The following is a 17007-nucleotide window of genomic DNA, read 5'->3' on the forward strand; positions in this document are numbered from 1 at the left end:
CGGCAGTCCTCACGCCTAAGTCACCACGCCCTTTGTTCCCAAGGCCTCCTCCTATAACCTTGTTGGGACTGGTTCCTCCTCATCTCCCTTTTTCTGACACTGGTTCCTCTGCTCTTGGGACACCCCCTAAGGTTTTTTTTTTTTGTCCCCTGGAGGTGTGTGGAACCTAAACCCTAATCCCATGTGCTAGGCAAATGCTCTATCAGTGAGTCACATCTTTAGCTTTCTTTTCTTTTTTAAACCCCTTTTTCAAAGAATTTATTTATTTTTATTCTTCATATGGGTGTTTTGCACGAATGCATTTCTGTGCACCATGTGCAGCCAGAAGAGGTATCAGATCCCCTGGAACTGGAGTTACAGACAATTGTGAACCACCATGTGGGTGCTGGGATTTGAACCCCAGTCTCCTGAAAGAATAGCCGGGGCTCTTAACTGCTGAGCTATCTCTATAGCCTATACTACTTAAAAGTTTTAATTTATTTTATTTTTATGTGTATGTGTGTTTTGCCTGTGTGCATGTATGTACGTCATAAGCATGCAGTTCCCATGCAGACCAGAAGAGGGAGCCAGACCTCCTGGAAGGGGGATAACTGTTGTGAGCCGTGTGGATGTGGAGAGCCCAGCGGAGCCTCTGGCGGACTTCCAGGTGTCAGGGCAGGGATCTGAGGCAGCACAAGGTGCAAAGAAAACATATGAACCTGGGAAGGCAAGTTGACAGCCTTGGCGGCAAGCACCTTTACCCACTGAGCCATAGTGCTGACCTTCAAGAAAGCCTTGTCGGCATGCAGTGTGATGATTGGCTGTCAGGGTGGGCTGCCCAACATGGTAGTCTCAAAAAGATTCTGTTGAAATGCTTGACCGGAGTCTGAGGCAGGAGAAAGGGCTTGCAGAAGGGTTATAGAGCTGTTCAGGATCAAGATGGGGAACAGACTTAAGTTGGTACAGAAATGCTGGCTGTTAATCCCTTCAATGCCAGTGCCAACACCCCCCCCCCAGGTCCCATTTCCTCACTCCCAATTGACTGGGAGGGGGCCGGAGACCAACTTCTGCAGGAAACTAGGGTATCTGGCTCTCCCCTGAACCTGGCTCTGAACAGTCTGTTCTTGTTTACGACCCCCATTGCAGGGCAACAGCGATTGCTCATCCTGCATGTGATCTGAGAGGGCCAAATCTTTGAGGCCTGGAGGATATTCAAGCCCTGCCAGCGGCTTGGCTTCAGAATGCTCAGCTGGTCCCCTCCTGGGGCTCATGTGACCGAGATGCAGCTATAAATATCAGAGGGGCCTCAGACCAAGACAGAAGTCGGGTGTCAGGGGACGAAGACAAAGAGGATCCAAGTGGGTTTGGGGACAAAGACAAGCTCTCCATTCCACTCGGTGTGACACAGGTGGAAGAGACAGTCGCATTTTCGAAGCAATATGGATTATAAATCTAGCCTGATTCCGGACGGAAACGCTATGGAGAACCTGGAGAAGCAGCTGATCTGCCCCATCTGCCTGGAGATGTTTACCAAGCCCGTGGTCATCCTGCCTTGCCAGCACAACCTCTGCCGGAAGTGTGCCAACGACATCTTCCAGGTCAGTGCTAGGCATGGCCAGGACCTGGAATCCCTGCCCCCACCCCGCGCCCTCAGATCCCCGACGGCTTCTTAAAGGCCCCTCCCTCTCAGCCTAGGACACTTCGACCACTTTATGAGAAGCCATACAGAGACCCCTGGGAGGAGCTAGGGCTGCGGGTAGGGAAGGGGCTAAGGGGAAAGAGAAGCTGCCCCAGTCCTTCACGATGTACCCTCTAGTCCCCACCTGCCTGGACGGCTGGCTGTTGATTCCCTGGTCAAGAGTCAAATACCTCAAGTGATAAGAGGGGGAGGTGGGTAGAGAGGAGAGAGAAACCAGGCCCTGGGGCAGGAGCCAGCTCCAGGGTGGCAGGGGGCCCAGACTTTGGAGGGTGGCAAGAACATGGTCACAGCAGCATTTCGGGTGGTGCATGCTCCAAGAGCGAGCAGAAGGGACTCCATCTTCCTGAGGAGGGGAAGGGCAAGGTTGTGACTGGACTGGGAAGAGGGTCTGGAGCCACGACGATAATGCTCTTCCAAACTCAGGTCTGGTTGCACATGCCAACAATCCCAGCATTCAGGAACCCAAGGCAGGAGGATTGCTAAGAGTTTAGGGTCCGTCTGTGCTACGTAAGTAGTCTGAGAGGGCAAGACAAAACAAAACAAAACAAAAATTTTCCACAGTTATCTTTAAAGTAGATATCCTAGGAGTAAGACTTGTGGTACCAGTGGTAAACTGAGGCACAGAGAGATAATAGTTGCTTGTCTAAAGTCAAACGACTTGAAGTCATGATGGGCTGGCATTGAACCTCTTACCTATTTGAGTGCATCAACCAAGATACTTCACCACATGAGTGGGCTGGTTCTAGGTCAAGCGCAGTAGCCAGAGTGTGCTCTTTGGTTTGGCCAGTGTGTTTGGGGTACCTGGGGCAAGGAGAACTGAGGCTGGAGAGGGTAGGAACGCCTGCCTCAACGCCCGCCTCATCTTTGCCTTGGCTGTCTGCAGGCTGCTAATCCCTACTGGACCAACCGCAGTGGCTCGGTGTCCATGTCTGGAGGTCGTTTCCGTTGCCCCTCGTGCCGCCATGAAGTGGTCATGGACCGGCATGGGGTGTATGGCCTGCAGAGGAACCTGCTGGTGGAGAACATCATTGACATCTACAAGCAGGAATGCTCCAGGTCAGTGTGCAGCTGGAAAGCCACGCCTCCTCCCCAGGCCCCTCCCTCCCACCACCGGGAGAACACACACACCCTCTACCTCAGGAGGAACCTCAGCTCTTGAGTTCTGGGTGGGGCCATGAGAGAGTCCTGAGACTAGGCTGCAAGTGTGTGTGTGTGTGTGTGTGTGTGAGAGAGAGAGAGAGAGAGAGAGAGAGAGAGAGAGAGAGAGAGAGAGAGAGAGAGAGAGAGAGAGAGAGAGAAAGGAGAGAGAGAGAGAGAGAGAGAGAGAGAGAGAGAGAGAGAGAGAGAGAGGTGTGTGTGTGTGTGAGAGAGAGAGAGAGAGAAAGGGGGAGAGAGAGAGAGAGAGAGAGAGAGAGAGAGAGAGAGAGAGAGAGGGAGGGAGAGAGCGCTTCATCCTGTGTGATTATCCCTATGTAGAGAAGAAAATGGAATCTCAATCAGTTAGGTGTGGTGACTCACATCTATGAACCTATCACGAGAGCGGCAGAGACAGGGGGATTACTGTAAGTTCCAGGCCAGTCTAGCTTACAGAATGAGACTCAGTTCATCCCTCCTCGATAAGAATATTAATAATAACAACAACAACAGTAATAATAGTTTTGCACAGTTACCCAAAGCTTACCAGTCGGGAAGGGGGTGATCTAGGCAGAACTTGTGATTTGTGCATAGTAGGAGTTGTGCAGTGTTGGGCATCAAACTGGAAAGCGACACAGCTCCTTGGGTGATGTTTACAAGGAAGGGCATCCTGGCTGGGGCTCAATGGTAGAACCAGCCGAGGCGAGGCACCCTGTGAGTGCCCTGGGTGCTGGGATTCCCAGCACCAATGCCAATTGGTCCATCTACCTATCAGTCAAGTAAGTCGAAGATGCCAACAAGAATTGAGGTTCATGAGGACCACTGTCCTCCTGAAGCCTAAAACCTTCACCGGGCCGGTTAAGATGGAGCATAGGTAATCCCAGCGCTTAGGAGGCTGAGGCAGGAGGGCTGAGAGTTCAAGCCCAGCTTAGGTAGCCAGGCTCAGTCAAAGGAACAGACAGTAGCATCCGTGCTTGTCAAAGAGGATGTCACTAGAAGGTGCAAAAATATGAGATATTCATTGAGTGCTGCCCTTAGCTGCCCCGTGCAGCATTTCCCGTCTAGTCTCACTGTGATATCACAAGAGAGGGTCTCACTGACTCCGTGGTGAGCATTCTCCTCACTGTGTGTGTGTGTGTGTGTCTGTGTGAGTGTAAGTGTGTGTGTTTGCACTCATGGTAGCAATTGAACCTCATTAGGCAAATGCTCTGTCACTGAACTGCATCCCCAGAGCTTCCATTTTCAAGATGGAGCCTTGACAAGTAGCTCAGGCTGGTAGCAACTTGAGATCCTATTGTTTTTCAATCTCAGCTTTAAAATATATATTTATTTACTTTATTTTGCTTACAAATGTGTGTGTGTGTGTGTGTGTGTGTGTGTGTGAGCGCACTGTGGATACCAGAAGAGGGTACTGGTTCCGTGTATTAGTCAGGGTTTGCTATAGAAAAATAACATATGGTATATATGACTGATTGGAATGGCTCACGGGCTGTGGTCCAGCTATGACAATGGCCTGGAGCTAGAACAGGGTGACAGATGGTTGTGAGCCACCATGTGGTGCAGGGAACCAAACCCAGGTCCTTTGCAAGAACAGGAAGCTCTTCATTTCCCACCCATCTCTCCAGCTGTCACAGTGAATGTCCTGGGCTTCTCTGTTACATTATGGCTCATGTTGCCAGGCACAGACTACAAATGGACATTACTGAGCCACAGGCACAGTGGCATAGGCCTATAACTACTCGGGAGTCTGAGGCAGGAGGATCTCAGTTTCAAGGTCTACCCAGGCCACATTACAAATGCAGAGCCTGCCTGGACAGCTCAGAAAGATGCTGATTTGTATTAAAAATATACCAATGAGAATAAGGGATGGGGATGTAGATCGGCAGTAGGACTCCTGTCTAACACAAGGCTCTTCCCCAGACAACACACATATACACTGAAAAAAATATTTTTATCTATTTTCATTATTAGTGTGCGGTGGTGTGGGTGTGTGCACACCCTCCCAAAATGGCCCATGTGTGGAGGTCAGGGAACAACTTTGGGGAATCAGTTCTCTCCTTCTGCCTTTATATGAACTTCAGGGATCGAACTCAGGTTATTAGCCTTGTGCTGCAATACCTTTATTTCCTGAGCCATCTTCTCAGCCCACATGAAGCCTATTTTGGATGGTGATGGTGGTGACAATGACGATGTTGACGATAACGACGATAACGTAATTTATAGTATACTTATGTCAGCCTAATGCTGTTGAGTTTTGAAAATTGTGTTGTGCCTTGGAGGCTTTTCCCTAATAAGGAAAGACAATAATAGCGGCCCTTAAGCAGGGTCTGCTCAGAGCTCCGCAGGCCACATTCTGGCATGATTGGCACAGCTCTGAGAGACACTGAGGCGTGAGGAACTGGGATCACAGAAAACAAGCCAGTGTTTGACCCTGAGGCCTGGCCACAGGGGCAGCAGGCCCTCACCATCCAGCTGTCACACCATATACCACCGTCCCTGGGCATCGCAACAGGTGACAGTGACTCCAGGGAAATTCCCATCCCTGTGGCACAGTATGGGGTCCCTGTGATGAAAAAAACCAAACCAAGTGTTTGGAAAGTGGCTCCTGGACCCCACCAGTAAGCCTGGACATGACCAGCTACGCAGGGCTGTGGGGACTTGTGACAGGGACCCGGAGGGGGGATAGTTCCTGCTGGAGATGAAGTAAGGGCTGGGGAGTGCAGACTTGGCAGCTTATCCTAAGGGAATGTAGGGTGTATCTAGCTTTGACTCTAAAACCCCAATCTAGGCTGGGAAAGGTTGATGTTGGAAAGAAACATGCCAGGTACCCGAGTTGAGGAAGCCATAAAGGGAGAAGACAAAAATAAATACAAACAAACAAACAAACAAAAAACCAACAACTCTTCGGCCAGCTAGATGGCTCAGTGAGATAACCAGAGTTCTATCCCTGGACCCACACGGTAGCAGGAAAGAACCAACTCCTTCAAGCTCTTCTCTGACCCCCATGGATGTGGTGTGGCACACATGCCTCCTCCCAGATATACATATACTAAATTAATGCAGTTTAAAAAATTATGTATGTATTATATATAAGTACACTGTAGCTGTCTTCAGACACACCAGAAGAGAGCAACAGATCCCATGACAGATGGTTGTGAGCCACCATGTGGTTTCTGGGAATTGAACTCAGGACCTCTGGAAGAGCAGTCAGGGCTCTGAACCACTGAGCCACCTCTCCAGCCCAATGTGATTTCTAAAATTAAAAAAGAAGAGAGTCTAGGCCTTGGAGAGTCTTTGTAAAGCAGAGGTTTGTAGCCCTGTCCCCAACCACGTGTGCCTGTAGGGCTTAGGGTGCACAGACTGCCCACTTCTCTGAATTCTAGGAAACCCTCAGGATATATTTTCTGATGTATTCTTTCTACCTGTGTTTCATGTTATAGGCTCAGGATAAAGAACAAACAGGCTTCCCTGCCTAGTTAAAGGGTACAGTCTCATGGATTAAATATAGATATGAAGGCTGCCATTGGAATAAATTGCCCAGGCCCCAGCAACCAAATCTGTGGGGGCTAAAATTAGAGCAGGAGAGTCCTGGCCTCTGCTGTCTGTGCTGCTGAGCCACCTTGGGCAAGTCCATTTGTTAATGCGACTCTGTTGCATCTCACATATGATTAGCATCTTCTGGTCTAGCTGGGACTCTGGGGTCCTCCCCACCACCCCTGTACCAACTCAGGGCAGGTCGAACACCAGAGCCTGAGTTTTAGGGTTGGGAACAGATTTGTTTGATATCATTAGCTTCCTCGACCTTGGGCTCCCTCCCAGAAGTTAAACAGGAGAATGTTTGGAGCATCTTGATCCATTGGGAGCTCCCATACGGATGGGTGGCTTCTTGTGCCTGGAGCTAGGACTGGACAGGGAGATGGGGCTTCCCTGACCCGTGATTCTTCTCTACCTCAGTCGGCCCCTGCAGAAAGGCAGCCACCCGATGTGCAAGGAACACGAAGATGAGAAAATCAACATCTACTGCCTCACGTGTGAGGTGCCTACTTGCTCCTTGTGCAAGGTGTTCGGAGCTCACCAGGCCTGTGAGGTTGCCCCCTTACAAAGCATCTTCCAAGGACAGAAGGTACTGGCCACAGCTGCTGTGCCTAGATGATTCTGGGGGTGGATTTGACCCTTGAAGATGTGCTTAGCTGGCCTTTCAGGAATAGTCTCTCAGGAGGGACTTCCCAGACCACAGGGACAGTAGCCGTTACCTCCCTGGGGGAGGTGGCTGAGCTCATGGGTTATACTTAGAGCCACTTGAGAGCACCTGGGTGTGGCCACAGTCCATGGCTTCCCTGTCCTGTCCACTCTGTGGTCCCAGACCTCTCCCCCTGAGCCTCTCATGAAGCATTAGGCAGATTTGGGGCTCTTCCCTGGGTCACGGCAACCCAGCACCCTGCCGTGGAGTAAGCTGTAGCCCTACTTTCTGAACAACCTGTCCGCCACACTTCGCTTGTCTCTCTCTTCTAGAACTTTCCAGTTCTATTCCTTCTCTTAGAAAGTAGCAGCTGAGGACAGTGGCACAGGCCCTTAAGCCTAGCACTTAGGAGGCAGAGGAAGGATCATTGTGAATTTGAGGGCAGCCTGGTCTATATATTGAGTTCTGGGCCAGCCAAGGCAGAACAACAAGGTCCTGTCTTGAGGGGGAGGAGAGGGAGAGAGAGAGAAGAGAGAGAGAGAGAGAGAGAGAGAGAGAGAGAGAGAAAAGAAAGAAAGAAAGAAAGAAAGAAAGAAAAAAAGAAAGAAAGAAAGAAAGAAAGAGAAACCAGTTTTCCTTTGATTGTTGTCAACGCCTTGCTGTGTGATTTGGCCCAGTTCCCCTCTCTGGGCCTTATCTGTCCATAAATGATACATCTGTGGTAGTCTCTGCTTTAGACTCGAGCTGTGCCCCAGAAGGAGGGATAGCAACCCTATTAGTGACTCTGTCAGAGAGGGGGAGAAGGATCACCATGTTGCTATAATGCTGGAGCAGGCTCTGAGTCTATTTCTGTCTCTCCTCTCTCACCCACTGCCGTCCAGACTGAACTGAGTAACTGCATCTCCATGCTGGTGGCAGGGAATGACCGAGTGCAGACTATCATCTCTCAGCTGGAGGACTCCTGCCGAGTGACCAAGGTGAGGGTGCAGAGCCACCCTGACAGCAGGGAGGAGTTCAAGCCTCCAGTGCGGCTGGTCTCCGGGGAAGTCCTGAGCTAGGAGAGCAGTTTGGGGTTTGGAGTCTTGGGTACCTGAGAGAGATGGTGGAAAGGACACAGTCATTTCTCCATTCCCTCCGCAAACGCGGCAGCTGTGTCAGACTCTGCCGAAGGACAAGACAGACTTGTTGGTTCCTGACTGCGGAGACCCACCTACGACTCCCTGAAAGTTTCCAGCATTGATCATTTTGGTGTAGAGCAAAACTCCTGGATCTTTAAAAGCTCACACTTGACTCGGAATGTGGAAGCTCAAGTTCTGACTCGGGGTCTCTGGAATGACGCAGGATCCTGCTCTTTGTCCTTGGGTTTTATTTTTATATGTTTATGAGTGTTTTATCTGCACATGTCTGTGCACCATGTGTGTGCAGTGCCAGTGGAGGCCAGAAGAAGGCGTCGGATCCCCTGGAAATAAAGTTCCAGATGGTTGTGAGCCTCGGTGTAGGTCCCAGGAAATGAATCAAGGTCCTCTGGAAGGGCAGCCAGTGCTCTTAACAACTAAGCCATTTCTCCAATCCTCATTCTATCTTTCTACCTTTGACTTGATTTGATGTTTGTTTGGGGACAGCTTTTCTCTGTGTTGCCCTGCTGTCCTGGAACTCCCTCTGTAGTCTGAACTCAGAGATTCACCTGCTTTGACCTCCAGAAGGCTGAGACTAAAGAGGTGCACCGCCGCCTGGCGGATTTGATTTTTATTTTTAAACTAGTTCTTGTGTAGAACAAGACAACCTTGCATTTACCTGGTAGCCTAGGTTGTCCTTGAACTCCTGCTTGTGTCTGCCCCTTGCTGAGATTATGTGCTGTCTGGAAATTTACATTTCTACTGAGCCTTTGGCAGGCTGTTGGTTCTACAGACTGCAGAAGGCAGAGGTAGCTTTTCCAGCCAGATGTGATGGCACATCTGTAATGTCAGCATTTGGGAGGCAGACGCAAGGGAATCAGAGAAGTTCAAGGTCGCCTAACTGTGCATAATGAGTTCGAGGCCAGCCTGGTATACATGAGGCTGTCTCTAAAACAAACACAAAAGAGAGTAGAGAAAGAAGAGAAAAGAAAAAGAAAGAAGGGGTTGGAGGGATTTCTCAGTGGTTAAGAGCACTGACTGCTCTTGCAGAGGTCCCGAGTTCAATTCCCAGCAACCACATGGTGGCTCACAACCATCTGTAATGGGATCTGATGCCCTCTTCTGGTGTGTCTGCAGACAGTTACAGTGTACTTGTAATAAATAGATAAATAAATAAATCTTTAAAAAATGAAAAAGAAAAAGAAAGAAGGAAGCTTTCCCATTCCTGGGAGAATATTCAAAATTCTTCTCTTCCTGGATGTGGTGGCTCACATCTCTAATCCCAGTGCTCAGGAAGCAGAAGCAGGTGGGTCTCTATGAGTCTGGGGCTAGCCTGTTCTACATACTAAGTTCCAGGCCAGCCAGGGCTACATAATTAGACCCTGTCTCAAAAGAAAGAGAGAAAGATGGAAAGAAAGAAAGAAAAAAAAAGAAGGGAGGGAGGGAGAAGAAAAGGAAAAAGAGGGGAAATATCTGGTCTCTTCTTGAGGAGGGTTGGAGCTGGTAAGATGGGGAAGCAATGCCATAACCGCAAGTGGGCCAGCTGGGGCGTGGAGAGGGACATTGTTACATTGTTACCCCTCTGAGAGGCATCTCATTCTGAAAGGTGCCACTGCCAGGCCCATTTGACTTATTTTAAGACAAAGCCTCACTAAGTTGCACCCAGTCAGCCTTCTGTGCAGGCGTCTTCCTCTCCTTAGCTTTGCTTGCTGTGTAATGAAGTCTTCTTGCTCAGAACAGATAGTTCCCGGGGCCCTTCTGTCTCAGAAGGTTGGTTGAGACTCCGTGGGATGTGACTGTGGGATTCCTGTCCTCAGGAAAACAGTCACCAGGTGAAGGAGGAGCTGAGCCAGAAGTTTGACGCCCTCTACGCCATCCTGGATGAGAAGAAGAGCGAGCTGCTGCAGCGGATCACACAGGAGCAGGAGGAGAAGCTGGACTTCATCGAGGCCCTGATCCTCCAGTACCGAGAGCAGCTGGAAAAGTCAACCAAGCTTGTGGAGACAGCCATCCAGTCCCTGGATGAGCCTGGAGGGGCCACCTTCCTCTTGGTAAGTGGGATCTGAAGGCTTGGGGTGATTTGAACTATATTCTCTCTTAACCCTCGAACAGGCGGTTTAAATCTTGGTGACATGCCAGGAATCTAATACCATTACAGGCTCCTGACTATAATTCTAATTCCTGGGCAACTGAGACAGGAGGATTCCAAGTTCAGGGGAAAGCAGGACAGTTTGGTGGAATATCATCTCAAAATAAAACATGCCAGGCTAGGCTTGGTGACACACGACTTTGATCCCAGTACTTGGAAGGCACAGGCAGAGGCAAGAAGATCGTTGTGAGTTTGAGACTAGCCTGGTCTATATAGCAAGCTCCAGGCCAGCCAAGACTACATAGTGAAACTCTGTCAATAAACAAACAAATATAAAAATATTGGGGGTGGAGAAATGACTCTGTGGCTAAGAACATTTCTTGTGTCAAATACTTTTAACCCAGCACTGGGGAGACAGAGACAGGCAGATCTCTGTGACTTTGAGGCCAGCCTGGTCTACAAAGTAAATTCCAGGACAGCCAGATCTGCACAATAGAGAGAACTTGTCTCAAAAGAAAACACAAGCAAACAAAAAACCAACCAAACAAAGACAAATAATGCTTTGGTTTACAGCTTCTGCGGATAACCTTTATTGTCCAGCACTTTGAGCAGGGGGCTTCTTGAGCAGGAAACTTCTCTCTGAGCCGGGAACTCCCTACCGAGTTCTACTGTCTAAGCGACCTCTCACGCGCAATCCCCCACGAGCGATCTCTCTGTCCAGTCTCTGTCCACGCGGGACCTCCCGCAATCTCTTTTACCGAGTCTCTCTCCACGTGGTACCTCTCCGCCATCCCTCCACGTGGGGTCTCCCGCAATCTCTCCACTGTCTTCCTCTTCTCCTCATGTGGGGGAGAAAATGCACTACTATATATGCCTAAGAGACTTGTGTTGCTACCTGATTGGTGCATCCTCCTGTAGCTCAATCACGTGCCCCAAGAGTGGGCTGTGACTTATGTGGTGCATGCGCATTAAGTCTCTTGGCTGGGCAACAGCTCTGTTTGCTGAGTTCTCGGCGGGAAGCCGGTGCCATGTTTGGGTGCAGCACAAACGGCTCCCTACAGGTTTTGCTCTTGCAAAGGATGTGGGTCCAGTTTCCAGCATCCACATGGTGATTGGAAACCATCCATAACTCCAGTTCCAGGACACCCAATGCCCATTTCTGACTTTCAAGGGCACCAGGCACATATGTGGTACATACATGCAGGCACTCATACATATACTTAAAATAGATCTTTGAAACAACATCAACAAAACCCAGAGAGGCTGGAGAGATGGCTCAGGGGTCAAGAGTGCTTACTAGTCAAAGGTCTGGAGTTAGGTTATCTGCACTCATGTCTGGCAGCTCACAAATACCTGTAATTCCAATAGCAGGGGAATCTGACACCATCTTCTGGCCTCCAGGGGCTGCAACATACATATAAAGAAAAATTTAATGTATGTGAGTACACTGTAGCTCTCTTCAGACACACCAGAAGAGGGCATCGGATTCCATTACAGATAGTGTGAGCCACCATGTGGTTGCTGGGAATTGAACTCAGGACCTCTGGAAGAGCAGTCAGTGCTCTTAATCACTGAGCCATCTCTCTACTTCCAAAAATGTAAAAACATACAAAAAAACTACAATACCCAGACTACATGCCTTCAAGCTCTTATGGTCCAGCTTTGTCCAGCCCATGGTCTGGAAAGGAAGTTTGGTTGACTCTCATCCAGAAGAATTCAGACATTGTGAGTTCTTGGTCAGAGAACCCTGGCTTCCTGTCAGGACAGCAGAAGCATACTGGGGTGCATGCTGGCCAAGATCTGTGCTAACCAGGGACAGAGAGAAAATGTCCCAGATCTGTCTAACGAGGCGGGAATCAAGTTCCGCCTGTACCATGAAATCTCTAGGTATTTCAATGGTAACCCTCTGTTCTTTTTTCTCCACAGAGTGCCAAGCAGCTCATCAAGAGGTCAGTGTTTCCAGGACTGTAGCCCAAGTCCTTAGTTTCCCCCAGGGCTTCTGCCCAATGGGGTGGTGTACATTAGTTCTGCAGGGACTGGGGTTCAACCCAGAACATGTCCCCTACTTTCTTAGATCATCCACTCTGCTTGACCCTAAGGAAGAAAAGCTCTCTGCCTTTCCATCCCCTTGCTGCAGGGATGGATTGTGGGGCTGGGATGGAGCCAAGGCTATGCTGTTCCCTCCTGCATGGAGCGAGACCTCACCCTGCCTCTCCCCCCTTCCCCCACAGCATTGTAGAGGCTTCCAAGGGCTGTCAGCTGGGGAAGACAGAGCAAGGTTTTGAAAACATGGACTACTTCACTCTGGATTTAGAGCACATAGCAGAGGCCTTGAGAGCCATCGACTTCGGGACAGGTAAGGACTGTGATAATACCACCCGCTTGTGCGTGTTTGACCTTCGAAAGGCAGCGTTCCTCTTGAGCTCTGATGGAAAGCAGATTCGTTAAAAAAAAAAAAAAAGTCAAATTTACAGTTAGTGCTGACAGAGTCTCTGGCTGTCTTAGAACTCTCTAAGTAATCCAAGCTGGTCTGGAACTCACGGAGATCTGCCTGTCTCTGCTTTCTGGGTGCTGGGATTAAAGGTATGTGCCCTCTATGCCTGGCTCCACGTTCAACTTTATGATGAATCCAGGGCCTACCTAGTACAGTGCCTGGTACCTAATTGTTACTAAGTAAATGGTGTGTGGATCTGAAGTTCATGACATCTGGCTTAGACAGATCTGACTTCAAATCCTGATTCTGCCATTTGTGTGTTATCCGTGTGACCAGTGGTCTCCCGTCTTGTCAGATTTGGAGAAGGATCTATTACTGGTGATCGAACCAAGGGCTTGGAGTCTTACCTAGAATGTTTAGGCAGAAAGATGGTGAGCTGGTGGCCAGCCTAGGTTACATAATCAAAAGGACATTCAAGACAGGTTGTACTGTGTGAACATAGCATGTTGAAGGTTTGAACTATCCACCTCCACCCCCAGCAGGGAGAGCATAGCAACAGCATTTCTTGAACCCATTCATGAAGACCAAGCCGGCCTTAAAGTCACAGAGATCTGGTGGCCTCTGTCTCCTGAGTGCAAGCATTAAAGGCATGTGCCCTGAGCCCACTATTGGTTGAACTATCTATGCTTTGAGCACTGAGGTGCTGTTGTAAAGATGTGAATTCCATCATTTAATACAGTTCTCGGATGCGGCTCTGTAGCTTAGGAAACTGAGTTTAGACAGAGCAATCCCTTGTTCAAAGCCACACAGCTAGTTAAGCACCTTGGGCCACTTGGCTTACAAGAGTGAGGACATCTGAGACAATGTGAAGACACCATGGGACCTGCCCATAGTCTGGACAGAGTCTGGGGAAAACTATTATGAGCAGCAATTCTGGTTTAGATTAGACAATAGGCCCTCTGGATTATCGAGATGACGCATGGGTCCTGGGTGTTTGGCTTAGGGTTTTACTTGACAGTTTGTTGTCTTGTTTTTTTTTTTTTTTTTTGCTTGTTTATCTGTTTGTTTCTTGAGTTAGGGTGTCACTATGTAGCCCAGGCTGTCCTTGAATTTGTGGCTCATCTCCCACCTCAGTTTTCTGAGTGCTGGGCTTACAGGTTAAAGCCATGGTAGGCGCTCTCTGTTTGTAGCCGAGGTTGAGGAATGAACGACTCTGCAATTCCCAGAGACCTGGGAAGGGGTGGGGAAGGGGCGGGGCTCTGTTAGGAAAGTTTGAAGGTCACACCCCAGGATGAGAAAGTGAGAATCCGGGTTGTGGGGGTGGGGGTGGGAGTGAGGATTAGGGGGATGTGATGGGGACATGAGACTGTCCCACTTTCCTGAACAAAAAACACTCTCCACCCCTGTGCCCCCACCCTTCCTCCTCCCAAGACTGTCTCTCTGTGGATGGAGGAATCAGGCAAACAGGGAGATGCTGAGGCAGCAGATTTCAAAGGCTGAGCAAGTTCCTTAAGCCAAGGACTCTGATCCCTAAGAATAGGAAGTGTTTGCCTTGCCTCCCCTTTGTGATGGTCTGTTCCCCTGAGATGCACAGAACCCTAAGTGTGACTCCTGCCTCCCTGAGGCCACAGACACGCCAGCGATGAAGGGTGCTGGCGTCTTGGAGCAAAAGGACTATGATCCGGAAGGTGGAGGCAGGAGATACGGAGGCTGGACTCTGAGCTTGAATCCTACAAACCACCTCCCGGGTCCCTGCTGCCTTTAAGTGCCCATTTGGGCCCAGAAAGAGAGACAGATGTCCTCTGTAGGCCAATCTTCTAATAGCTGTTGTGAGACGCCAGTCCCATCTTAACACAGTTGGTCTCGTCACAGACTATGAAGAGGAGGAGTTTACTGAAGAGGAGGGTGATCAGGAGGAGGGCGTGTCCACAGAGGATAAAGAAGGTAGGAGCTCTGCCCTGTGCCTTCACTGATAGGAGTGCCAGGTGACACTTTGCCAGGGTGTGTGCTTAGTGTCTATTATGCTTATCTTGGGGATACGCATGCATATATTCCTGTTTGCACACTTGTGTGTGGTGCCCATGCAGAGGCCCAAGACTGACATCAAGGATCTTTTGGATCACTCTCCACGGGATTCACTGAGGCAGGGTCTCTCAATAGAACCCAGAGCTCATGGATTTGCTAGTCTATTGGTCTTGGATTGGTCTAGCTAGCCAGGTTGCTCAGGATCCCTTTTCCTATCTTCTGAGCTCTGGAATCACAGGCGTTACTATGGTTATCTAGCACTTCTTCGAGTGCTGGGGACTTGAATTCTTGCCCTTTTCTTTATGTAGGGACCCACCCACCAAGCCATCCCCCACTTGCTGCTGTGAGCTGTGACCCATGTGAGTCCCCTAAGACCATTGGAAAACAGAGATTTACATTGCAATTCATAATAGCAAAATCACAGTTATAAAGTCGCAGTGGAAATAATCTTAGGGTTGGGGTCACCACAACATGAGGAGCTATACTAAAGGGCCCCTGCATTGAGGAAGTTGAGAACCTCTGCTGTAGGCCACCTGTAGCCCACTGGATTCTGACTGCTAAACTCTACCCAGGCTGGGGACTGGAGAGGCTTTGTCACGACAGCTCAGGAGGCCCTGGGTCCCCTTGAGTCTGTGTCTCACCATGAGCCTATGTCTGATTTTCTTTCAGGACACTAATGAAGAACTGGATGAGTGAGGCACCCTCTGGATGCAGAGATGGGGAAGGCGGGGGACAGGCCCATCTCGGGAGGGCTCTTTGGGTGGGGCACAATAGGGAAGTGTGTCTTCTCTCTGCTCAGAGAGCAGGGACTAGTGTAGAAACCCCACCACTGTGTCCAGCAGCTGCTGAAACACAATTGGAAATATATCCAAAACGTCACAGGACACTTTTTTACGTTGGTGCAAAGTGAAATATTTTGTATGTTTTTAAAATGTGATTTCTTTTTTGTATATACTTGTATATGTATGCCAATTTGGTGCTTTTTGTACAAGAACTTTTGTATGATCACGCCTGGTCATTGTGTGACTGGCGATTGTCACAAAGGGGGAAGGAAGCCAAGACAATAGAGCTGCCCACTTCCTCTCCTAGGTGGGAGGGCTGGGTCTCACTCAAAGGCCTAGAAAGGGGCAATGTACTGTATTTCAGTGCCTGTCCCCAAACATGGGGAGAGGACTGAATTTGTGTTATATGTTGTTTTAATAAATGCACAAGGGGCTGGGCATTGGGGTGCACACCCTTTGATCCCAGCACTCTGGAGGCAGAGGCAGTTGGATCTCTATGAGTTCTAGGCCAGCCTGGTCTACATGGAAAGTTCTAGGCCAGCCAAGGCTACATAGAGAGACTCTGTCTCAAAAAGAAAAAAAAAGAAAAAGAATAAAAAATAAACTCACAATGCTCTTTTCCTGTAACTACAAAAGAAGTGTGATTTCATTCAGTTTGAATGTGTGTGTGAGCATGTTCAGTGTGTGTGTGTCTGTGTGTGTGTGTCTCTGTGTGTGTGTGTGTGTCTGTGTGTGTGTGTGTGTGTGTGTTTGTGTGTGTTGCTAGCAGTGAAACTGAAGGTCCTGAAAGCACTAGATGAAAGTTCTACCCTGGTCTACAGGAATCCCAACATCAGCCAACCTTTTATCCCAGCACTTGAGAGGTAGAGACAGGCTGATCTCTGTCTACAGATCAGATAAGCAGAAAACCCAATAGCTGGCATAGCCAAGGGCTAGCCTTACATACCCCACACTTCCCCACACTTCCCAACATGAGCTCCACGGAGAACCGGCTCTGCCACGAGCCTCAGGAAACAGGTACTAGTTCTCCTAAAGACAGTTCAGGGGCTTTATCTGGAGGTCCCATCCCAAAGCAATTAGCAAAGGAGAATGGAACCGAAGCAGGAGAGGAGGGAACAAGGGTGTACAGGTGTTCTGTGACTGAACTAGCCACTGCTTCCGCACCCGACCTGGCTCTGTGGTGTGAGATGTTTCTAGTGGGGAAAGGCACAGCTTGACTGAAATAGTTCCCGAGGTGAGAAGCGGGAGCTTGTCTGCTGTCTTCTCCCTGTCTCTCACTTCTCAAAGCTCCAGTTCGCCTCCTTGAGCATTTCCAGATGGAATCCCTTGGTCCCTGGAGTCTTCTCCCAAGCAGTGAGAGGGCTCGCGGAAACGGTAGGAGGAGCCAGAGTTTCGCGGTCTGGAACTGCTGCTGTCTATGGGCACCAGATTGAGCGAAGGTCACAATGGGGCCCAGACTTCTTCCACGGAAGGCCAAGACAACCACTGGCTCTAGGGATGTCGCAATGGAGCGCAGAGGGTCAGGCTCTCAAAGGGGCAAAAGGCGAGGCTCTAGACAGTAGAAGCAGTG

At 49.4% G+C, this 17007-nt stretch overlaps 1 protein-coding gene across 1 annotated transcript; it reads left to right on the top strand.

Moving 5' to 3' along the window:
- Nucleotides 1-1296: 1296 nt before the first annotated feature.
- On the top strand, nt 1297-16069 carry TRIM63 (tripartite motif containing 63). Its single transcript, XM_080920886.1, has 9 exons — nt 1297-1577; nt 2562-2734; nt 6767-6935; nt 7874-7969; nt 9925-10158; nt 12123-12145; nt 12428-12552; nt 14503-14574; nt 15325-16069. Exons 1-9 carry the CDS (start codon nt 1419-1421, stop codon nt 15330-15332), a joined length of 1059 nt encoding a protein of 352 aa, XP_080777012.1. The 5' UTR covers nt 1297-1418; the 3' UTR covers nt 15333-16069.
- The last annotated feature ends 938 nt before the right edge of the window (nt 16070-17007 follow it).

The sequence above is a fragment of the Micromys minutus genome, assembly GCF_963924665.1.
Source record: "Micromys minutus genome assembly, chromosome: 9".
NCBI lineage: Eukaryota > Metazoa > Chordata > Mammalia > Rodentia > Muridae > Micromys > Micromys minutus.